Raw genomic sequence first — 25,480 nt, 5'->3', positions numbered from 1 at the left:
AGGTCGATAAGGCCAGGCTGACACTCGTTCCGGTTCATAACTGAGGTGTTGGAGGGGATTGAGGTCACGGCTCTGTAGACCCGGACCTGGGTTTGTGCAGGAGGTTGGTGCCGTGATGAAAATGAAAAGGGGTCTAATCTAAAGAGTAAAAGCACACTATCGTCTATAATACTATCGCACGCACGTTACGATTTCCACTCACTTTAAAACAGACTGTACTATTATATATGCATGAGTGCAGGCAGCAGACATCTTTGTAACATGCTAAGCAACATTAAGAGCTTCTAATGCACACATAAACATATAAACAGATGCACACCCGTGTACACAAACACAGTCCTCCTGCCTCGTCACTGAGGCAGCGTGAATAAACACAGAGGTGCTGGGACTGTAATGGCTTGGCCCCGTCATACGTGAGTCAGCCTGTTACGCTGCGAGAACCTGCGGGGCTCCCTGCTCCCCAGGATGTGCAAGACCTCTCACAACAACACATCCACACCTCCCCGTCCTCTCATGCTCACTTGTCCTCCCTCTCCTCCCTCCGCCCTTTGTCTCACGCTGACTTGACTCCTGCCTGTCCCTATTTCGCTCCCTGTCCCTCTCACAGCCCTGGCGCAAACACAACCGAGAGTAAACGCATGCAGTCACATTGGACATATGTAGTGCCGTAAAGCAGTGACCTTCTGGAGGAGGCGAACGAGAAGTGCGCCGGGTTGCTGGGGGAGAAGTTTCGTGGGCTGTCCAGAGGGCTGCTTCCTGGTGAGACAAGAAACATGCACAGAGGATGAGACACAAAAGAGGGACACGTGTGTAGGAGAAAGTTGTACTGGCATGACGTAGCAATAAAGGCCTTTTATCCTGTGACCAAATGACTCCAGGGAGAGCAGGACACCCTGTGAGGTGCAGCACTAAGGCTGACTCAGTGATCCCCTGGTTCTGGACTGTGGGACTATTCACTGTAAATGTGGGAGGCTTTGAAGGGTAAAATGGTGTGAAATTGATTAAGATTTTTCCAAACCATGAGGGCCTAAAGCCTAAGATTGATGATTTCACTGCCTCGTTCTGTAGAAAGTAATGTGAGATAAACAAACCGAGAGATTTGACTGGCGACTTTTTTACGGATGACTTAATCAAACCTGCAAATTTAAGGAGACAACGCAGTAGAAATGTTCACAATCCTTTCTTCTATTAGTTTCCACAGTTTGGGGTGTAAAACTAACTAATGAGCTCCTTAATCAAGTCCTGGTGATTCCAACTGAAATCAGAAAAATATGCCCAGTTAAGTCAGCTGAATTATTTAGACACTAAGACAGCTTCTTATGAAGATTTAGTTTCTGTGTGAGCTCTATTTCAGTATTCAGCTAACTAAACATATAATTGGATATGCTTTTTTGCTGTCTTTCCAGGACTATGATGAGAAGGTTAATACCATTTAGTTTTCAAGCAGTTTAGAGGGGGAGAGTGTATTCTAGGTTATTTTCAGTAGCTACTATTTACATATATCCCTTAAATGTCTTACATGCAGACAAGGTTGTGCACAGAGATGACTCCGGTCTCCAGTTACCATAGCACCTGCAGCTCAGATATGTGGCACAAATTAGTTTACAGAAATTGAAAGTGGGTGACGTTGAAATTTGGCATTTGCTTAGGTTTGGCAAATGTTGTATTGGCTCGCTGACGCTGATGAAATTTACTCCTGCGTAGCAAAAATACACCCCTTAAAACAAACATAACAGCATGGATGAGACGTAGGTATTGAAATTTGGTTCTAAATGTCAAGGTAAGCAAGTTATGCAGACTGTTTCTTATCTGGAGGCAGTATTTTCCTGTACTTTGTGCTGGTTGCCTGGAAACCCCATTGTAATGACCATGAACAATAGACCTCATAATTCTCTGTAAAACCACCAACATGTCATAGTCAATTTTATACATGTAGAAAACATGACACAGCAACTGAATTGGCGCGCTTCAGAGTTGCTGGTGGATTTTGTTACATATAAGAAAAAAAGTCAACTTCTTCTTTCAATGAATTGGATTTGAGTGTATTCTAATTCATCTGAGACTGGTTGCTTTTAAGAGAGCAAAAGGATTGACCAGAAAATTAAAACCACTTTTTGAAAGATGATTCACAGTCCAATAATTTCCAAAACCAAGGACCAGACTTTTATTTTTGAAATATGGACCACTGCAAGACACCAGAGAAGTGACTTGAGCTTAGTGCAAGAAGTCTTAACAATAAAAAGTCTTTGCCGAGTACAAATTTTTTATAAAATCGACCATGTGAAACTCATCGCTGAGGTGTGATGTCTAGCTGTGCGTACCGAGGTGTCCAGGGAGGGGCAGAGGGGAGTGCGGGCGAGGCAGCGTGGGAGACGTGGTCGTCAGGATCAGGCTTTTCCTGTTGCTGGTCCGACAACTGCAGAGAGAAAGAGAGAAAGAGAGCAAGATGAATGTAAACATGAGAGGATATTTCAACTGCCGTATCCAAGTTACAGCAGCAGAGTTGTGTTTGAGAAGTGTAATCTTCTCATATATATATATACACTAATGAGCTCCTTAATCAGTCCTGGTGATTCCAACTGAAATCAGAAAAACATGCCCAGTTAAGTCAACTGAATTATTTAGACACTAAGACAGCTTCTTATGAAGATTTAGTTTCTGTGGGAGCTACATAATATATATATATATATATATATATATATAGCTGCGTGTATAGGAGCAGGTGAGGCCGACACGTATGAATGTATGGCTCACTGCATGAGCACAGCAGCGATAAAGAGAATTCAATTTCCTCCGTCATCCATCGTTGTCTGCCTCCTCTCAGCCAAGATAAGAAACGGGGAGAGAAATGCTGGAACAAGTGAGAGAGGGGTAAAGTTGGAGGGAAGAGAGAGTGGCCACGAGCGAGGAAGAAGAGAAGGGATTTAGATGATCATCGTAAAAACATGGAATTAAAAAAAGATTGCAAAAACATCCATTTTTCCATGACCTCAGTTAATTACGTTTAAGGCATTTAATAGCAGCCAGTCAGCACCACACTGAGTCACTTTAATCTGCTTGTGGACTCCACACGCGTTCACGCTGCACATGATATTACTGTATCTAACTCACACACTATTACGTGGTAAACTCAGCATGCTTTCTGCATTTCTGCATAAGATCCACTTATTTTGACAGTCACACCGCAGTGGTGTAATTCAGTTCGAAGGCTATGTGCCTTGCAACGCGCTTTGATTTTCAAGGCTGGCGGTGTGAGAGGCATAAACAAATGCAAATAAAAACAACTGGGAACAAAGAGGAGAGAACAAACAAAATGCAAACAGCACCATCTCACCTTATGTTGTCACATGAAGAGGAATGCTGGTTCCCCGCCTCTTTCTTTCTTAACAGAAACGTCACATTTCCATCACTATTTCCACTTCTTTTTCACAGTTTGAGATTTGACTAGCTCTAATCTAATGACGTCATGTCACCCTAACCCCTCCCTCTCCTGCAATTTAATGGAACACGAGTGGAGAATTAGCATCATTAACTGTCTATCTCGAGGAGCTTAACTTCTAATGTTGGACCGACCACGTGGCGATGAGCAGCTATTGACATGAGCATCATGGATTAGTTGCAAAGTCAAACACCACAGCCAATAATTCATTCCTCTTATGCATGAGGTGGATATGTAGGCTACCGCATTATTGAGCTTTTACTGTAATGGTAGCATTAAATGAAGTGAAAAATAGATTTGCGATTATTTGTAAGACAATTAATTGTCAATTGAAATTAGTGATCGTCGATGCCCTGATCTGACCAGCAGAAAGCTGACGTTTTAGCCGCCTCCCTGCTCATCTGCTAATAACGCTCATCGTGACGCTGCCATTCATTATGATTTCAATTCCATAGGCCTCTATAAAGTAATACAGTAGGGTCACAAACCCAAGCAAGTGCTATCTGTTTTCATCACTTTATCTGCACACAGGATTCCCTGATCAATCAGATCTAGAACTAGGTGTATGGATATTGATCACACACGCCAATAGGTTGAATTTAAAGTGCAAGACAGATAACTGCTGTCGTGCCATTTTACCTTCGGAACCTCGATCGATTATATCCCGACAATCACTGTGAAGCTTTTTCTCTCCGCAGTAGCAATAATCTCACGTTAGCACACACCCGGGCCGAGAGCTGATCCCAGAGATACCAATCATCTCATTGAGTGTACGTCTCAGAGTGTAGGGTTCAACATAGATTCAGGCTTTTCATCATTTCTTCGTCAGAGTAAAAAGAACAGGAGAGAGACTAATACAAAGACAAACTCAGCAGCAGGACTATTCATGGTTAATGCATTTTTTCAGTGCTGCAGGAAATCAATGGAGGCCAGCTGTTAAAATAAAAAAAATAAAAAAACAGCGCTTGGCCTTGAATTTACCCCCGTAGAGCTCACAAATAAAATGCTGTCAGTGTTCAACGCCATGTGTAAACACGTAGACACCCACCGGTGTGTGTTTACTACACATCCTGAAAGATCTACAGTGCTGATGCTGATGCACGGTCCAAATTTCAGAGTGAAGCCCGGGGCCTGTTACTTCCTGGATGGTCAGTGAAGATCAAGAGTGGAGGGGTGGGAGGAGAGGGAGAGATGCACTCCACTGCACTCGGTAGATCTTTGCTGCACTGGCCGACGGCCGGAGAGAAGGATGGAGCAGCGAGGGGGAAGATGTACAGAGAGATAGGGGTGAGCTAGAGAAAGCATGACATTAAAGCAGAAGACGGTAAAGTCAAGCCCTCGGGAGGGGGGGGGGGGAAGGGGTAACTGCAAATTCAGGAGAAAAAAAAACGAGGAAAAACAAGCGTTAGATGAAGGAGGGTTTAAAGGGCTCCCAGTGGTGATCACCGCCCACGCACACACAAGGTAAACATGACCCAGTTTTCTCCCTCATTACATACACACACACATTCACACTTATATCCATATTCATGCATGACTATGTATAAACACGTGGGGGAGATATCGTGTGCACTGTGAGCACGAGCACATGACACAGACGCGAAACAAAGCCAGACAAACAGGAGACTTCATCCGCTGCATGTTCATCCTCCTCCCTCTATTTAACAGCAGGGGGACCATTAATATTGATCAAAACTGAACCGCCCATCCACATGACAGTCCACAAATGTAGCTGTGATATTACAAAGTCAAACAGAAGCAGATCTGAGGAATGGAGGAAGAGTTGTAGCAAACCACAGAGACAGAGAAGAAAGAGAAAGTGGTGGTTCAAAGAGAAGAAAAGAGAGAAGGCGGAGGGAAGCTGATGAGGAGTCGGAGGAGTCGGTTTATTTACTTCCACAGCATGAGGAGGGAAATCCAACTGACATGTCGGTGGAAAATACTGGTGACATTTCAGGGAAAGGCTAAAGGAGGAGGAAGCTATCGAATATTCAGTGTAATTTCCTTGTCCAAATAAAAATCTAGATTCTGATTTGCTTCACTGTTTTAAGTTTTATAACGACAATTTATTCCGGGAACAAAAGCCAGAGGAAATTTAGCTGGAGAGGAGGGAGTCGAGGTCACGTGATGGCTTGTTGCTACGCAGTGTGTGTGTGGCAGGGAGCTTCTCTGATAACGCCAACAGGGGACCACAGAGAAGGAGAGGAGAAGGGAAAGAAACACTGCTCATTACTGAAGTCACTTCAGTTCGAGGGGGGGGGGGGGACGACAACAAAGGATGAGGGCGGACACACAATAAATGATTTAATGGTGACATAATGTTAAGCAAATCACCTGTCGTTGGGAAAGTCATTTGGCCCCATGCAGAGTGACATTCAACCACCAAATTATAACAGGCTTTAACATGACAGCAATTAAAAATATGGAAAAGAAAAGACCAGCAATATATATATATATATATATATATATAAAAAGGATTAATAGATGCTTTTTAGAAGAAGAGAGTTAGTAGCAGAGGGCGGGGGTGAGGTGGGGGAAGTGAATCATGATCTCACCACAAAAAAAAAAAAGGGGAAAAAAAACAGCATGGCATGCAAACAAACCAGCGAACCAAATGGCAGGTTCTGACAAAAGAACATGATGTAAAAGGGCACTGAGAAGGAAAGAACAACATATGTGCGGTATGTGCACTGTAGGTGTATACACACATGAACGTGCTCAAATTGCAACATCTGGACGATGTTCTCGTGACAGGAAGAGAACGTTTTATTGTGAAACTGTGCAGTGACAGAATTCGGCCACTGATTCATTATGACGGAGTCTGCTGACTCATTTTAAAGCGGAACCTCTCGAATACGCACGTGACGGCTCCGTACGTGATGCTCTGCTCAGTGAGCACTTTCAGGATACATCCGTTAAATCCAGAGCTGACACTTTATACTCTTTACAGGTTTGGAAAAGTGAAGAAAAAAATAAATAAATAAATCATGGCCCGTACACAACGCTTCAGTGTTGAGAATGTCAAAGCTTGACAGACCTGCCGTGCCTCATTATGAATGATGAAATACGATCAGACAACCACTATTCGGGGGAGGAGATTATTGAGTGGCAAATTTACAATTATATGAAATAAGGAAAGCAAGAAAATTGCTACAGTATAAAATTAATCGATCATTTATACTGATTATTAGGCATTAGGTTAAATAATGTTGACTCTTGGACCATGCAGGGTATAATATCAGGCCTTAATATATTATATAAAGCGGGGATAGGACAGTCTATCGATCACTATTCCCGTGAATAAATCTGGCAGTATTGTCCACTGGGTCACATGATCAGCAGTAAAAGGCAGGGACAGGAGCTAAACTGGTCATGGTGAGGGGCTGAGGCAGAGCAGACCTCACTCAGCTCCATCTGATAACCCCTCCCTCGACTACACGGAGCATTACATCAGCTATCAAAATCATCGCCTGGAATGACAAACAAGAACCAGGAGAAAAGACTCTTTCATTCCCAGTTTCGTGAACTGTGTGGGTTCCCAAACATCCCTGACAAAATTTCAAAGCCCCTCAGCTGGGATGAAACTGTTTTCTTGAGGGGTTTTTTTTTCCCCCTGTAAAGGGCCCAAATCTTCTGCCTCACTCTGTGGAACTACACAGCAGCTGACAGTAGCAATATCTATCAAGCGCGAGTAAATGTAGTGCCATCCATTAGCCTCAAAAGTGTTTTCCTTGCGTAACAGAAGCCCTGAGAGGGAGACAGCGGAGGAGCGGAGGGATCAAAGAGAATACGACTTCCATTACTCTAACAGGGAAGGAAAGATGGTGCCTTTTACTGAAATCAGGACTTAATAGGAGCTGTAGCACCTATAAGCTTTTGGGTATTGAACCCTGGGCTCCTCTTGGGGAAAGCCGCAGCACTTAGCAGGATAGACTGCACCGTCTGCCTCAGGTGCCTCGGCCTCCGACTGACCTCCTTTGGTTTTCTCAAAATTGGTTAAGTGAGGTGTAAAGGCTGATTAAGTTGCAAAGGAGTTGTGTTTATGAGCAGAGGGCATGGATATGGCTGAGTGCATTCTGGTGATGCAAAAAGCTCGTTGTGATTATGTCTTTGTGTTCATGCTATCTGCCCTAAACCACAGCGCACCGGAGACACAAAACCAGAGGGAAACACAAACACAAACACATTATTTCTTCTCACCAATTATTTAATCTGTATCCGACTCCCCACTGACTTTTAGCATCTGACCCACTCACTAAGATCTGTTACTCTTAGCTATGGTCACTACATTTTGTCAGGACAACAAAAACAACAGTGGCAGATTCTTGATGTGAAGTAATTATCAAAGTCTAAAACAATGGATTCAGTCAATTGGACACAAACACAGGATTCTCATTTCTAGCCGGCAACTGCCGATTAGAATAAAATTTGGTTTCAGTATTGAAAAGGTTAAAAAAAAACAAAAAAACAAGACACAATCTTCTTCGCTCTTTGTAAGCTGTATTGCTCATTGCAGCTGCATGCATTCTGGCTTCAGCATGTGGAAAAAGTCAAATCTTCATAGACCTACTGTGACTAAGGTATGAATGGACAGCTGCTGTCGAAAGAGGTTTAGCAGACAGACAAAACATGCTCACACATATGTCATTGACTCCAACACTAAAGCTAACATAAAATCAGTTCTAACCTTAACAGAGACTGAACCTTCAAACAAAATATCAAACTCACTTTTCCAAAATGTCCTCCCTCCCCAAGGTCTGAAACTCAGACTGGTCCTCACAAAGATAGACAAACAAGTCCACGCACAATTTCATGATTAAATGCACAGTTCTGTCACTTGACGTGCAGAAAAAAAAACCATAAAGAAAGACGAAATGAAAGTGGGATGAAAAGAGAAATAAAGTACAGGAGAAACAAAAGATACGAAGAACAAGTGAGAGAGAGGAGAATCAAAGCTAGTGTGCGTGTATCGCATGCTCACGTAACCTTAGTGAGCTGGTCCCTAATGGAAGAGCAGACACAGATATCACCCCTGGGTCCCGCGTTCTTTCTCAGCCTCTCCTCCTTTCACCTCCTGCACAGCCTCTTTCTTTTTTCCACCTCTTTCGCTTTCATCATCTTAATCACTGTCTCTGGTCCTTCTCTGGCTGTGAATTTTCCTCCTCATGTTGTTGTCTTACAGAAATACATTTTTCAGCAACTGGAGGGAAAATATATTGAACTGATCTCTCACCACGCACTAAACCCACCCTGCATTTTATACACATAGGTTAGGTTAGGTTAGGTAGTTACTTTATTAATCCCCGAGGGGAAATTTTTTAAAGCATGATTCCTCTTGGGTTTGAGCAGCACTGTAAGAGTGTAGCAGGCGTTAAAAAGACTGAGACTCTTGGCATTTTTTTTTTCCATCTGCCTGCCTGCCTGTGTGTGTCTGGGCTCAGGTGGGCCGGAAGGAGAGTCTCTCCTGTAATAGAAGCCGGTTTAATCGCTGATCAGCAGGGGACAATGAAGTCACTCCAAGAGACTCAGCATGACAACTACTACCGCTGCTGCCGAAGAGTAAAACTCCTGGTGCTCAAATGTCAGCTCTTATTTTCAGGGTTTTAACATGAGAGTGATTAAAACTCGCAATTGTTAGCACAAAGGAAAATGAGGCTCATATTATTAATTTCAGAAATTGTTTCACTTCCGAGCCGTCATGCTTCACAGTATGATTGCTACAGCTGACAGGGATTCAATATCTTACACAGGAAAGCTACCTCTAAATAACGCACTCGATCGTCCAACTTCAGGAAACATCTCTCCGCAGCAGTGAATCACACTTCAGAAAAATCCATCTAAAACTCGTCGTTCTGTCTGACTCATCTTTGGCCCATGTAATTATTGACTGATCACTTCAGACGGTGAATCAGTCTACTAGCAGCTTGGCCAGAAATGTCACTTTGATGAGTCACTGATGCAACTGTTCAATAACTTTCTGTCAAGTTCACATCAGGTTAAACTCAACCAGAACCGGGGTCAAATACTTATACAGACATAAATCACTAGAAATGATCAGCTCAAGGTTTTTTACTAAGCTTCATTTTCAAACATCCACACATTGCTCATGTTATTGCGGTGAGTATATTTACAGATCCTTTTGGTCTAACTAAGAGTTTACTGCTTTTACATTACAGAGGTATTTTTAATATAATGGTGCTTTGAGCTAAATGAGGTCAGCAAACTAACATGCTGAAAATGACAATGCTAACATGTTGATATTAACCAGGTACCTTCTTCAACCTCGTGATTTAGCATGTTAGCATGTTAACATTTGCTTTATTAATATAAAGAACAGCTGTGGCGGTCCATTCACAGGTCAATAACAGGACCACTGCATACATGAAACACATGAATAAAGGCATTTAGTGGCTTAAATAATCTGATAACATGACTCGTGATGTCACTAGAGTCAGCATCAGTTGAGGCTGAACAGGAAACTTTAACTGTTGTGAAAACATTGACTTGCTGGTGGCGTTAGATGCAAAGCCAGGAGATGAGTCAGCAGGATTCATCCTCTGATGACAGTGAATGTCGGTGCAAAATTTCACGGCAATCCATTCAACCATACCGCCCCTGAGGCTAAAAAAAAGTGATCTCATGTGTACCGGCTGCATTGAAACACTTACGTACTATTGACAGCATCTTATGCAAATTTGAAAGATGTTGCATGTTTTTTTTTGCACGGCGTCTATTACGACTTTAAAAACGGACTTACACACAAGCTACCACAAAGTGACATGTTCACTCAGCAGAAAACAGCAGGCGTCTAAAATCACGTAAGACACACAGGCGTACACACGACCATCATCTTACACACCGGTAACTCTGACTCCTTGTAATGTTTACTGCAGACACTGCAGACTCACACAGAAAGAAGAGAGAGGACTGACCGGACAGAAAGTCAGTCCTACCACACCCCGCTTCACACAAACCAAATCATCACTACTCTGCGTGTACCTTTTAGTGCGTCGGAACATGTTGCTCGCTGAGTATCTAGACGTAGCTCTGAGCAACGGCAGCAGCAACGGCAGCAGCAGCAGTAGCTGAGCAGCGAGGGAGAGCAGTCAGAAAGCAGCACGTCTCTGGCAAAATGTCATCGCAACGCAATGCAAACTGTAGCTCCCACAGCCTATAGATGCACACTGGTGTCTGAGAGTCTGGGCAAGTGTGTCCGAGAACCAATGGAGAGGGAGAGAGAGAGAGAGAGAGAGAGAGGGAGGGAGGGATGGATGGAGAGAGAGAGAGAGAGAGAGAGAGAGAGAGGGAGGAAGGGTGGGTCTGTCTTTTAGAGAGGAACAACAAAGGGAGGCAGGGGATGGTGGGTCATTTTCTCAAGGCTAAGGTGCCGCGGTACACAGTGGTAGTTTTGTGAAATACTTGTCCTTCTATTTTGTGTTTGTCTGTGCGGTGAAAGAACCTGATGAAAGCTTTTACTGCGGGCTATTTACACCATAAATGAATAAGGAGGGAATAAAGGGATGACAATTTATCTCAGCGGAGAGTAGAGAAATGACTCGGGGACAAGGTTATGTGGACTGTTAAAAAGATTTTGAATGGAATCAAAGATAAAAGATCAAAAGCATGGCTGATGACAATTTATGCCAAACATGCACACAAACTCTGAATGGCTGTGTTTACCCATGAATGGAGGCAGTAGGCAGATTGAATGTGAAGCCAACTCCACTGAGCTCATCTATAATGGATGATGGGCTGATAGTGTCCTACAGAGGGAGACGGGATGTGATGCGAAGGAGACAGCGACATACTGCATCAAAATGGAAACTGTCTCCAGAGAGAGAAGGGCACGGTGGTAAAATTGGGAGGCGACGGTGGGAAGGGAAAGACAGCGGTGAGATGGATCGGAGAAGCCGGCCTGGACACAAACTGAGTTGGTCTGTGGCTTCGTTTCATGTTTGATTACCCATGATGACTTGGGATGAGGAGGCAGGGGAGAGGAGATGGACAGGACAGGGAGATGGGACGAGAGAGGAGGGGGCTGCGACGAGATTTACTCAGTGGAGCAAAGAGATGGTAATGAAACATCCTAAGAGGCTCATTATCACACTTATTATCACACTATAGATCGTATTTGATACTCTCCTCATGGGACTATAGAGACATCGTGCAGGGGCAGGCAACGTTTTTAGATGGTTTACCTGACACAATTTTGCCTTGTGTGTCAGTGGCTGGGGCTCAGATGGGAAAGTGGGTTGCTCTCTTATCATAAGGTTGTTGGTTGGATCCCCTGTTCCTCCTTTCCATTATGCTGAAGTGTCCTTGCCAAGACACCGAACCCCAAGTTGCTCCAGGTGGCAGATGAACACCTTGCATGGCAGCTCTGCCACCATTAGTGTGCAAGTGGATGAATGGGAAACAGCGTGAAGCGCTTTGAGACCACTGAGGTGATAAAACACGACATAAGTGCAGACCATTAACCATTTACCATCACTGTTAAGTAAATATGAAGCAGAAGCTCGTTAGTTTAGCACAATGACTGGAAACAGCTATCCTGGCTCTGTCCAAACAAAACCATCAATCAATCAGATTTTAGTTGTGTAGCATTTTCCATACAAATACCATGTAACACAAAGTGCTTTACAGTAAAAACAATATACCTCCCCCATACACACTGCCACCTTAAAAAAATATAGACACTTTCTGCATCATACAAAGACCTTTAAAGGTCACATGTCTTCCTTAAACCTGCAGTGACTGATTTGTGTGACCACCTGAAGGCAGCTGAAACAACCCGTGACTCACGACCTTATAAGGATCATATGGTGGACTTGGTGCTTATATTCTGCACATCCAGCAGTTCCAGAGTAACATTAGAATATATTTTTCTGCTCACCAAACAAATCTGAAACGGTGAGGGGTGGAAACAACAGTGGAACATAAATGGATTAATGACCAAGCAATGGGAAGAGAAGAAAGAAGATACAGAGTGAGAAGCTGAGCAAGTGGAAAAGGCAAAGAGGCTCTCAGCACCATGGACAGCATCCACAACTCCCGGCTGGCCTTAATCAGACTCCGACACACTCCAGCGTCACTCCAGGAGGCCTCCACCCTCCTTCAAACAAGAAGCGCACACTCCACACCACAAGCAGTACTGAAGCATCCTCAAAGCTTTCAAACAGAACGTGCAAATCATGCTGATGAACCAAGAAAGCTCTGCAGTCTGATGAAAGCTCAGGAGGAGAGACCTCGCTGATGACCGAGCAGCTGCACAGCAGCGTGGTGTGGTTATTTTTTTTCTTCATGGAGAGACCCAGCCTCTCCCTTGAGAGGAGAGTGATGACAGGGGCGGGAGGGAGGAGAGGGATGAAGAGGGATGAAGGGAGGAGTAAACAAAGGCGACACTCACCTGCTGTTTTTGCGAGGCAGGGGCAAGTCCTTCTGGTAGAAACACAAAGACGGAGAAAGAAAGAGAGATCAGGTACTGACAAATACTAATATACACTTTCACATGAGATAATCCTTTAAAGTCACTACTGCCATTTTGAGAGCATCTGCCTTCTTACATTTGACACAACTGGGTGTTGGGACGTGACAAAAGGAATTTATATTCCAAGACTGAGGTACACATGAACGGCAACTCCCAATGTGCATTTCAACAGGAAACATCCAATTAAAAATGATGTAGTATGTGCTGCTGACTCGAGCGGAAGATACATTTTATGGTTGAGAAAACTCAACAGGATGTGCAACTAAAATCAGCTCATTTAAAATTTGCGTTCTCTTGTGTGTAAATTCAGCATCTATCACCGTGGAAAAGGAAACGTGCTACCACTCCCATTCAATTTGTGCTTTGAACTGGCGTCTTCTCCAAAGGCAGCTGAAGCTCATGGGTATGCATAGACCGGTCTGCCATTGTACACAAGCACAGACAAACACAGCTTCTAAGAAATGTAGTTAAAATAATTAAAACTAACATAACATGAACTTGTAGGCATTCTTTTTGAGAGTCACGTGTGTCTGTGTTGAAGAACATTAATGATGTTTAAAAAAAAAAAAATGTAAATGGACACAGAATGAGCCCCTCTCACTTTGCAACTCTATTGATCATCTGGTAGGATCTGTTTTAATACAGCACTTCAACATGTTCTGACATACAAAGCTAAATAGGCCAGTTATGCCTTGTTGTGGCGACAGTCAGTATTTTGCTATTTTGGAGCCAGAAATGACCGTATTTGGACGAGCTGGGGAGGAACAAGCAGTGAATCTGACTCGATATGATTGGGAACCCAAGAACACAAAGCCCCACCCACCTGCCGCTAAACCTGACTGCACCACAGGACTGTCAATCAAACAGACACGCCCCCAAGCATACCTCTCTTTGAGGCCTAATATCTACTTATTGATATTAATATTTTCAGATGGACCACCAGTAAACCAATAAGAAAGAGGGTCTTTACTGATTGACACCATTATGACTTTTGTAAAAAATGTATTGACTTTGTATTTCATGAGAGAAGTTGAATAGGAGTCTATGAAGCCAGAGCCTTTTTGGAGCCAACCCCTCGTGGCCGTCTGTGGTATTGCAATTTATGGCACTTTTGCAGTAGCCTCACTTTTCACACCTGGAAACTATACGTCCACTTTTATGCCTTGAACTCGATGTCTCATTTTCAGCCACAGTGGTGCCACAATGTGGCAACAGGGCATTTGCGTGCACATTGTGTCTTTGCATCTATGTTTGTTTTCACACCTGTTTTTCTGTTAATTTCTGACATTGCTGTGAGCCCTACCCTCCACCCCTCGCGTCCTGAGTCCAGATGGACGTGGAATACTCGGCTGACACAGCATCAGACACTCAGTGCACCAAACAAACTCAGCACAAGCCGATCCAGATCTCATGCCAGCACAGCTTGGCTCTTTACAAACCCTTCGCTCTGGGATAGAGAAGGACAGGAAGGGGACAGAGGGTGTGAACAAGGGTGGAGTAGAGGGTGAGAGGTGGGTGGTCGTGGTGGTGGTGGTTGGAGGGGTGTGGGGGGGAGGGTGTGGGGGTGATTGGGCTTTCATGCCTGCGGCCGTCACCTTGAGCCCCGTGTATTCTGGCCTTCAGCTGTGTGTGCTTGCGTGTGTCTCTGCGTGCATCACGCAGTTAATGAGTTTCTCAGATGTGAGCCAGTATATAGTAACACAAGAAATGAATGCATTTGCCACCTCACACCTTCTCCTGTCACACGCAGGATAGTGCTGTTAAGGTAGCGTTAGCGTCGCATTGACCTCCTGCTAACCTAAGTCAATAGAATTATTAGGTTAACCTTCAGATAAAGATCGGGTGTGTGAATGAGCATGTGCGGACCTGCTGCCATTGATATCTACCGAAGCAAAGCCTATATTTATACTGTGGCTGCCTGAAAGCTCTGTAACACAAGGACAAACCTCTGACAAAGCAGAGTGTATTTATGTTGTCGGTCACCATCTACAAGGTTGACTCCGGATAACAACGACCACCAGAGGAGGAAGCTGAGTAGTGAGACAACTCGAGTAGAAAACCCTCATCCGATAAGAAAAACAGAAAATAAGAAGCTTGCCTTTAACTCACCTTCGGATCATAAGCAAGTCAAATGCTGTTCGACTGCATGTCCCGGGGGTTCACATGTTAGCAGAGACGAATAAATCCCTCTTTACAAGGACGACTGAATATTCAACCCATTGATCCCTTATCACTTTGTCCTTCATTGATCTGGCTAATTGACCCCGAGTTGTCAGAGCCGGGGATAAGATGACTTACAAGAGCAAGAGGCATCAAGAAAGGCTTCTCAGTGGCGAGGAGGGTTAACTGTACAAATAAAGCCAGAGTAGACATGACAGCCACTCAAACAAATCCACATCAGACCGTACATCTCAGTACATGGAGGCAGCAGCAGGGCTGTAGTCAGGATTTTTGAAATATTGAGGTCATAAGTTTAGGGTCCTCCAGTGTTCAATTTTTTTTGTCTGCAAATATTCACTCTCTTTATGGCTTAAGGAGTGTCTGCCTTTATGTCCACACTATGATAGCATGTTCAATTTTGAAATAACAATTAAGATGAATTTACATGACCTTGGTGATCCCTTGACTTTTTCTCTGGCACCACCATAAGGTTGATATTTGGTCTGGGTACCAAACTTTGACACTTATATTGTAACAACCGAACTGCTCCAATATTATCAAGTATAAAAAAAAAATACCGTGTCATTCGGTACCAAACTTGTATACAGAATTTACACCCATACTTCTACGTTTTAGTTTTAAAACGCATTATTTACCCATAATGTTTACACACGAATAAATCTCACCGACGTCAGTGATCTAGTGTTTCCCAGAGGTCTAACTAGGCTCTACTTAGGCGGCCCGCCCACGTATCACTTTCTTACATTTGAAATAAGGACTTATTATTTAAGATTTATCTTAAATAATAAGTCCTTAAACACATTTTTATCCACATACCTATTTGTGCAGCAGCAGTCCTGCTGTTAGCAAGTCTAGCCTTCGTGTGAGGTGTTTAGGGAACATCTGTAAATTATAGCATCTACGGATAGCGTGAGGGACGTTTAGGGGACATCTGTAAATAGTAGGCTTGCTTCAGAAACTAACCTTGGTTACAGTCTCCTCTTCTAAACTAAATGAAAACTAAAGATTCATTGCCTATACCGTGTAAGAATTTTCTTTTTGTTGAAATGAATTGCATTATTTGTGGCTTTAAAATTTGTTCCCCATTGTATTTATGTTTCTCTAAAGTTTTCATGTATCCATCATCAAGTCCAAATTTATATTTGCTTTATATAAATAACTACAAAACTATGACATCTGCCACAGATGAACTTTGTGTTTAGGGGTAATTAGCAAATGTTAGCATGCTAATTTGGTAAACTAAAAGCTTAATTAACAACGTAAGGATGCTTAACTCTAGCAGCCTAAAATCCCTAAAGTCTCTAAAACTTGACCAGACCACTACAGATTATTTTCGTCATAAATTGAGCTGACAATTTTAGTTAGCCTTTAAAGAACAAATAAAAAAGAAAAATCTTCAAATGTCAAATCAAAACCCGCCAAAACATTAGAATACAACGAGGGGTCGCTGTGATAACGAGTGAAAACATCAGCATCTTGCTGTGAAGAGATAAACAAATCCTCAAACTGGATAAGGTAGAACCAGCAAATGTTTCTTATTTTAAAGAAACATTTAAAACAAAGCTGCTGGTTAATAATTGATAAATCAACTCATCATTTCAACCTTACAAACAGACCTGACTTCAGAGGTCTTAAGTAGGGTACCATGTGGCTAAATGCAGGACAACAACAACTAATCACCAAAATGTCATAGTTTTAGTTTGAATTTATGTGCTCTCAGTAAGAGTTACTGTTTTATATATAGTCATATAAAAAAAAAACTGGTCGGTTTTGTGTCAATACTTTATTTACTACAAAATTAAATACAAATGCATTAAACCTATCAGAGGAGCAGAGCGGACTGTAATTCTTTTGTTCAGGCATGTCTAGACGATAAAAAGACCAGCTGGCACACTAAACAAAGTGCAGCCTTCTATTGATGTCTGGCAGAATAAAGAGGCACCATGAATGCTTCCAAACCTCTTCCCCATATTATTTTTTTCCCCCAGATTTAAGCTTCCACACAATAATAAATAATTATAACTGCAATGAATGCACAGGGGCTGTGCTATAGTGGCTCAATTATTAAATCCTCCAATGACATGGCCTTTATTAACCCAGTAGAAATCCCATTAAAGCAGTGCTCTGTCACCCTCACTTACATATTTATATTTCTCAGTAATCACTGTCACATAGTATCTGCCTGAATTTCCCTCATAATCCTCGATTCCCTTTCTTTTGTAAAAAGGTCAAAAAGTGACAACTCATTTCCTAACTTCATCGCTGGTCACTGTGCCAGGAGATGAGCGCATAAGTCTGCTTCTAAATCTGCCTTTGTGACTCACAGTATCACCATTTCCACAAAGTAAAGGATAAGCAGACAACATATCATTAAAGAAACATGATCCTCTCTCCATATCTGAATCCTACAACATATCCTGAAGCCGGGACTTAATTCTCCTGTGGTATAATTAGTTTGTCAGTATGCCGTGCTCGTTGCTCATTGCATGGCTGCATTCCCCACATCGCTGCATGTACAAAGACTGTTTTAAAAAGCCATCATGTGAGGCTGATGTTTAGCCGGGTTCCCACTAAATGCTCTGTGAGTCCCACTAATGAAGTCTGGTGGTGGTGAAAGGTGACTGACAACAGATGTCACAAACGTGACATGGCCACCGATCACAGATTAGAAAGCCACATAATTCCACGCTACATTTGCTCCCTTTTCCGATGGAGGCGACTGCTCTTTTTATCCAGGTTTAGCTGCGTCCTCTGGGGGAGAAAGCTGAGGATTGAGTTTATAAACGATTGTCTGATCCCCTTTAGTCTCGGGCTGTCACACTGACGGGTGAGCATGAGAGTGTGTGTCCCAGTATTTGTCATCATCCCACTGTCTTGTGTCTCAATGTCTGTGGTTTATGTACAAGCATTTTGCCTCCAGATTCCTTCAAGTGTTTACGACCATGGATTAATGCTGGGCTTTTTAATCTCTAACCTGCAGATAGCCTATTTCTGTCAAAGCATGTTCACTTTGACAACAGATAACCTTGTTTATGGTTCAAATGCTTCACTCATAATTTATCTGTGTGTGGGTGTGCACACTCTAGAGGCTTGTTTTTACAATTGCCTCGTTTTGAGTTGTTGTCGTCCTCGCTGCATTATTTGTTAATTCAGTCAGTAAAAATTTGCGGCGATGAAGAGCATGTTAAAATTTAAGTTGTTTTCCTGATTGTTTGGGATGCTGCTGTTTCACTGAGGTAAAGTCAGTAAGGGCAAAATGTTTTGTATGCAGGAAGGAAACCAAAAGAGACTTGAAAGGGCAGGAAATTCTGTCTCCTGGTAGACATTTCCCGGCCATGTGATCCATCAATAAAAGCTCCTTTGCTGTTGTGTCCTTCGAGTCATGTTGGCTGCATTAAAGAAATAAAAAATAAAAAAAACTGTAATGATGAAATGGCATTAGCGGAGCTCCATGCCTATAAAGCACATTGCTCCTTCGCTCTTCAGTCGTGATGCACCGGCCAGTCCAATAATTTTGTAGACACGGTGCAAAGAAAAATGGTGGGGGAGCTGGCCAGGAAACGAACAACGGGGATCAATCAAGGAGTGCCATCCTGCCAAGAGACAGTGCCCGGACCAGCCATCATCTACAGCAGTGACTGACTAATGGCCACTGGTCTGATGGATGGAAAAGGCAGAGGGGCTGATAAGAGGGGGGATGAGGTCAGAGTGCTACAGATAGATGGTCTGGTGCTCTTCATTTTTTGCAGCCATTTATTTTTTTATGGAAAGTTTATGCAATAATGAGTACTCAAAAAAAAAAACTAAAATGTATATAAAATAGAAGTCAACGTCTGAAAATAACTTTTTCATAAAAATCGAATGGTTTAATGGTTCACTTTGTAGGATTTAGTAGAATCTGTTTGCAGAAATGAACTATAATAATTCATATTATAGCCCTTCATATCTACATAAGGAGCTGGTCTTCTTTCACAGAGACATCATGTTGCACCACCATGTTTCTACAGAACCCCAGAAGGGACAAACCGAACACCGACGTGAAAAAGGGTCTTACGTGTTTTTCGTGCTTGGAAGGGGCGTGGAAGGGTTGTCAGGAGGGTATCTATCTACAACCTCACCACTAGATGCCACAAAATCCTACACACTACTCCTTTAACTAGATCTTCTGCGTAACATTACAGAAATATAACACCAACTCAGCAGTACGTCCTAACGACTCAGCAGGTGCTGAAATAAAACAAACAAAAAGTATTGGGGGGGCTCGGCGCTAATACTAGCATGCCGTGCTAACCAGTTTACAGTTTCTGAGTGGAGGCTAAGTAGCCCAGCATGCAGGCTTTTACTTTGGGAGTAAAAGCTATTTTCTCATGCTCCCAAGTTCCCCAGCTCAGCTTAAACCTAACTTGCAAATAGCCTGTGTCATAAGCGAATAAATCTTTTTCAGGGGCCCATTATGTGCTATTAAGAGCTGTAAAGTAGAGGAATGACTCAAACTTAACAGCATGATGGGTTCAACCACTGTACCAAAGAAACAAATGGCTTAAAACGTCTAACAGTTGATAGATAGCTCTATATTGGCTTCTTGTAAAAGTGGGAAAAACAGCTCTTTTATTACCATTAGTTGACTATAGAGGGATATGATGGACTCCATTCCAGTCAGATAGCTGTTAAACACTGCCAAAGGAAACAGAGGCCACAGTGTTAGAGGCTGTTTCCATGACAATGTCCAAAATTATTTCATCCTCATTTGAAAAATGACAAAACTTTCACTAGGATGGTGGTCTGATGATTATAGTTTCTAAGTCTTTATATAAAAAGTAGGGAACATTACATATTTGGTTAAACTAAACGACACTTTTCTTTTAAAAATATTTTACACCAATCAATCGAAATGATTATTATTTCTACATATTCTCTGTGTCTGCTGTGTTCCAGCGAGCCAAAAGGAGTCTGCAGACTTACAAAGAGGCACAAAGATCATGATCGTTTCATGTTCGTCATGTTGAAGCAATGCATCATGGGTGTGACCCCTGACCCCAACTGCAGGGAAGTGGGGTGTGTCACCATATGGTGCTGGGAGAATAATTGTGTGTGTGTGTGTGTGTGTGTGTGTGTGTGTGTGTGTGTGTGTGTGTGTGTGTGTGTGTGTGTAGATGTGTGTGTGTGTGTTTAAAAGAGAGCAGGTGACTGTTGGGATGATGAGAGCCAGGGGATCGACAAGGCAGCTGAAAATGCAGCCAATCACATGTCAACACACAATTTCATGGACACACATAGCCATAAAGATAATACATACAGAGAAACTAAATTGCTTAAACTATAAGTCTACACACACACACACACACACACACACACACACACACACACACACACACACACACACACACTCATAGCCACATTCCATCATCCAGCTGGACTGCCTATATCTATAAAATGCCAGAGACTTTGTGAGTCTGACTCGATGATGATTAATTCCCTTGCAGCTCCTGTCATACATCACAGCAGCAGAGCAGTGAGCTGAGCGGTGGGGATGATGAGACATGAAACCATCAGCACACCTCTACTACTAATCCTCCCTTGATTCCTTTATACCCCCTCTCTCTCTCTTCACTGTGATAGGGGTCAACTTGCCTCGTTGACAATTTTTCTTTTTGGTGAGTAAAACCGGCAAAATATGAACTGATTGAATGACAGAAAATCAAATGCACACACCGTATACACACACACACACACACACACACACACACACACACACACACACACACACTTGCATGCACTGAGGCCCGCAGGACACTGCAGGCTGCTCATCTCTTCTCAGTTCACTTGACTGAATCACACAAAGATGGAGGGGGCTGTATGACCCGTGGTTAAGCAGGCTGCTTCATAATGGATGAACACAGCCTTTTGAACACGTCAGATCGGTATGCATGAGTGGCCATTCATCTTGTTAAAGAGACCATAGTGTACGTACACTAAACCAAATAAGCATAATCCCAAAATTGTACATGTATTTATCTGAAATTACTGTAATAATAGGCTGTATTTAATATGTTGTTATGATGTCCCCCAGCGCTCCCAGTGTTTCCCAGTCTCATATCATAAATCTGATTGGGTTTTGGACTTTTGGTGGAACAAAGAAAAGCTGTTTGAAGACATCACCTTGGCCCTGGGAAATTTTGATGTTCATTTTTTTTTTTTATTTTCAATGATGTTTTAAAGGCCTGATATTCAAGGAAATACAGGTAATCAGCAGATGAATCCATAATGTAAATATATAATATGTGCTAGGATTGAGTAGACCAATAAACTGCATAAAAACTAAATATAATTTCTAGACCACAGGCTACTTTAGTTGGTCTTAAGTGACAGCAGATTTAATTAATAAAATGAATAGGTCACTATCAGGTAAAATCAAATCAACTTGAGTCTCTGTGGACTCCTGGTGTCATGAAATACTGTCTATGTGGCCGATGACAATGAAACAATGGGAAAGGTTTTTAGTTAAGAAAACGATGATGTTCAACAGGAAACAGAACTCGAGACCTCTGCACGACCGAACCAGCTCACCTGCAGCCTCCGGCGCCGTATTATCCCCGAGTCATCCATGGCCTAATGAAGTGCGGGGCTCCTGGCGGGGATTTCCCCTCACTAAAACAATGCCGTTACTCTTCGCTAATCTGTGTTTCGCCCCAGCAGGGTTGCGGCATCCGCCGGTGCTCCAGTTCACACCCGAACTGCACAGCTGCAGCAGCAGCAGCAGCAGCAGCAGCGGCGTCCTGGCGCACTCGGAGCCAAAGAGGCGCACACACTCACAGAGGGAGTCCGGTGTCACGTCAAAGAAGCCCACGAATACATACACATGTCAAGCGGTTCCATTCTCTCTGGGTTAGAAATGTCTCTCAAAAAACACTGACAGCGGTTCTCTCAGGTCCACTTGTGACCTGTGTCCTGTGTCTCTGCTCGCAGTCATGCTGCCGTCTCTGCGGTCCGCGTTCCTTCTCGGAGCATCCTTGACATTTTGCCAGAGGTGTGAGAGCTTTGATGCTGTCCAGCTGAGCGACCGAAGGCCTCAACAATCACTGCAAACGCAATGTCCATGTGGGATCAGCCGATCAAACACTGAAGCCAAGTTCCTCTGTTGTTTCACAAGAATCTCCCGCAGAAACGTGAGCCTTTCTCCACATTTAGTCACAAAGGACAGCGTGTCCAAAGCTCTGCGCAGGCGAAAACAACCAGGCGATTATCTTACACATTATTGCACCATGGTAGAGCTGGGCTGCTCTGAGACGCGCTTCATCTCCGAGCTCCTCGGTCGGGCTGACATTGCTGCTGATTTCCCGGCGAGGAGCCTGTCCGGTTCCGTAAACATCACAGCAGAGTGTGTCCCTCCCTGTCGTCTCTTCAAAAACACACAAAGTTCAAACTCTTATCCGTTTCATTCATCCAGCCACTGCACCTCCATCTTCAAAAAGTGGATACTAGACGGGGCAACAGCAGCAACGCGATATTTGTAACCCCTTCCTGGGATTCCCTCTCGCCCCTCCTCCTACGCGCGCGGCGGATTGTCTCTCCAGATGAATGGAGCAACACGCGACCCCCCCTCCAGAAGATACAAGTCCGCATATACGATATCCACTTGTCAGCTCAGACATCAGGGATGGTCAAGGTAATAGCTGTGGAGCTCTTATTTCCTGAAAAACGTATAGTTCGGACAGACAAAGTTCTTCAGCGGAGTACATCGATGTGTGAGTGTGTGTAACGAGGCCTGAGAGCCAAATTCAGCACCACAGACAGCGACACAGGATCAGCAGTGAAACAGTGTGCTTCAGGTTACTGTAAAATGTGATTAGATGCACTGTTGACCATTTCAGCACCAGACACCAGAGCACGATTTGATTAAAAAAAAAAAAAAAAATTAAAATGTATGAGAAGTTACAGCATTGGGAGAATTTAGCTCTAATTTATTCCAGTTTGACATAAATGATGAATAATAACGAGAGGAAACATAGATTTACATGCACACCTTATTAAGTGCACATCTGTTCATAACCAACCACAGCTCCATTGCCTTGACCCACTCCCAGGTTCACTGTATGTCTTTTAATCTTATAATCTTATTCTTCAATTCAACATTTTAAAAATGGTATATTTGCTTTTTTTTTTGCCAGCAGTTCAAGTGTTCAGATTGATCCCATTATCATGTCTGCAGAGTAAATATGAAGCTATACAGACAGGTGGTTAGCTTAGCTTAGCATAAAGACTACAAACAGGGGAGAAAGTGAGCTTTGTCTAAAAGGTATCTTCAAGAAATGTTGAAGCTCAGGGCACAAAGTCAGACTCAGGTAACAGAGTGAACATCTAATAGACGTTTAGGCAATTCCAGTTTTGGCCAAACTAATCTTTCATTTAAAACAGGATTATAGATAGATAGATAGATAGATAGATAGATAGATAGATAGATAGATAGATAGATAGATAGATAGATAGATAGATAGATAGATAGATAGATAGATAGATAGATAGATAGATAGATAGATAGATAGATAGATAGATAGATAGATAGATAGATAGATAGATAGATAGATAGATAGATTCAAAATCTGTATCAAAAACAGACTTTACAACACATTATATAACCTGAAGTCAGAAATGACTCACAAATAAAAACAGACAAAAGACTTAGCTGGGTTACGCTGGACAAAACAACATTTCCGACTGTTGCAATACTTCCGAGACGGGTGGCCCTTTAGTGAAGTCATTGCATAATGCCTTGCTGGGGGATTAGGACTTTCACACAGTTTTTATATAACATATGGTCCAAGCTGCCCACCCAGCCATGACCTCATCAGTGCCAGACCCAGCAGGAAATCTGCAACGGAGCATCCAAGCATCCAGACTCAGCCCACGTCGGCCCAGGCATAAGGAAACAGCCAGGAAGGCTGCAGGGATGCTGTTGGTCTACGTTCAAATGGCTGACTAATGTTTGTTCTTTTTAAACATGAAAATGCTTTCTGCAAAGACAACGTACAGTAGATAGATGGATAAACAAAGAAACCCTTTGGCTTTGTTATTATCAACAGGTGAAGTGGTCTTTCTATCCACACTAGCCTGTTGCCAATGGTGGTCAGTTGGTCCACCACTTAAGTTCAGACTCAATTATCTAAACAACCTTAAAATCATTGCAACTGCTACAGATATTCGAGATCACTAGAAGATGTATCCTTTGGTGATCCCCTAACCTCTGGCACCACCAGCAGCTTAAATCTATTCTATCTTTTGAAATATCAAAACAACTTTCAAACTGGTTGTCGTCAAATTTGGCACACATTCATCTCCCTTTTAGGATGAACTGCATAGACTTTGGTGCCTTTGCTTTTGATCTTACTCCATCAGATGAAGATGAAGATATCCACGTTAACTACCATGAACTGTTCCCCCTCAAACTCATCCACCACCCAAACTCAAATTTTTACAGCCTGTTTCTCACGTGTTTGTATAACATAAAGGTGGAAAGTATACAACCACCAGTCCCAGGATCAGGCGTCTGTGTTGGATGCACTGATGTAATGTAAATATGCATAAAGTAGTTTTGTATTGCATTGCTAGAATTGTTTTAGGTTCAGTTTGTGCAGCTGATTATTCTTTGCAAACATGACTAAAATTATTTATTTCAGTTACAATCCATGCAGTTGAGAAGTGACCTCTTTTATTCTTGGAATCTTGGTTTATGCAAGACAATCTAAATATCTTGGATGTTTGTTCGGCTATCACAAATGTCTGAACAGTGAAATCTAAAAAACTTTTCCCTACTGTGTCAGAATGCGTTCAGAGATGCACAAACCTTGCCGCAAAATAAAAAGCTCCAGTAAGCAGGCTGTTATTTGTTAGATTAAATGGAGCTGTCAGGGCCCTCTGGCTGGCAGCCGGAGAACCAGATTGTCTCAGTGCTGATAGCAGGGATTTTGTCTGGAGCTTGTATGCTGTGTAGACCCTGACAAACAGACAAAACTCTCCATGCACCGTCAACTCCTTCTCATGCACACAAAGCCTGGTGGTCTTCCCACTCCTCTCAGCTCTGTCACAGCTCTGAATGCTCCTTGTGGTGCAGTAAAGCAGGACACAAAGCAGGCAGGGAGGTTATTGATCTGAGCTACAGCAATGAACTGATCTAATTGTATAAAGCCGAGAGCAGGTGGAATTCTGTGGGGACTTCTATGAGTCTCATCATTTTACCATTATGGTCACTGCAGAATAAACTGCTGGTGTTCAGCAGAAATGATGCTGCTTTCATATCCTCTTATATAATGATTCTGTAATCCCTTTGAGTTTAGAGAATAACAGCTGCTCAGTTTTGTTTGGAACAAGAGTTGATG

At 42.8% G+C, this 25,480-nt stretch overlaps 1 protein-coding gene across 7 annotated transcripts in view; it reads right to left on the bottom strand.

Moving 5' to 3' along the window:
* The window catches only part of LOC138198168 (microtubule-associated serine/threonine-protein kinase 1-like), a 45,124-nt gene extending 22,267 nt beyond the window's left edge, over positions 1-22,857 (bottom strand). For 2 of the 7 annotated variants that reach the window (XM_069149404.1, XM_069149408.1), the window contains exons 1-4: positions 21,675-22,857; positions 12,846-12,877; positions 2,322-2,416; positions 681-756 (exon numbers count right to left, since the gene is read on the bottom strand). In XM_069149404.1, coding sequence (XP_069005505.1) covers positions 681-756; positions 2,322-2,416; positions 12,846-12,877; positions 21,675-21,713 — 242 coding nt within the window. In that variant the 5' untranslated portion in view covers positions 21,714-22,857. Of the gene's footprint in view, positions 1-680; positions 757-2,321; positions 2,417-10,438; positions 10,604-12,845; positions 12,878-19,722; positions 19,782-21,674 lie in introns of those variants that run through there. The other 5 variants (XM_069149406.1, XM_069149405.1, XM_069149407.1 and 2 more) reach the window with 5 other exon arrangements.
* Between the last annotated feature and the right edge of the window lie 2,623 nt (positions 22,858-25,480).

This window comes from Embiotoca jacksoni, unplaced genomic scaffold, assembly GCF_022577435.1.
Source record: "Embiotoca jacksoni isolate LCO1_2020_lvr unplaced genomic scaffold, fEmbJac1.0.p SCAF_15, whole genome shotgun sequence".
Classification (NCBI taxonomy): Eukaryota; Metazoa; Chordata; class Actinopteri; family Embiotocidae; genus Embiotoca; species Embiotoca jacksoni.
This window is presented reverse-complemented; position numbering and strand designations above follow the sequence as displayed.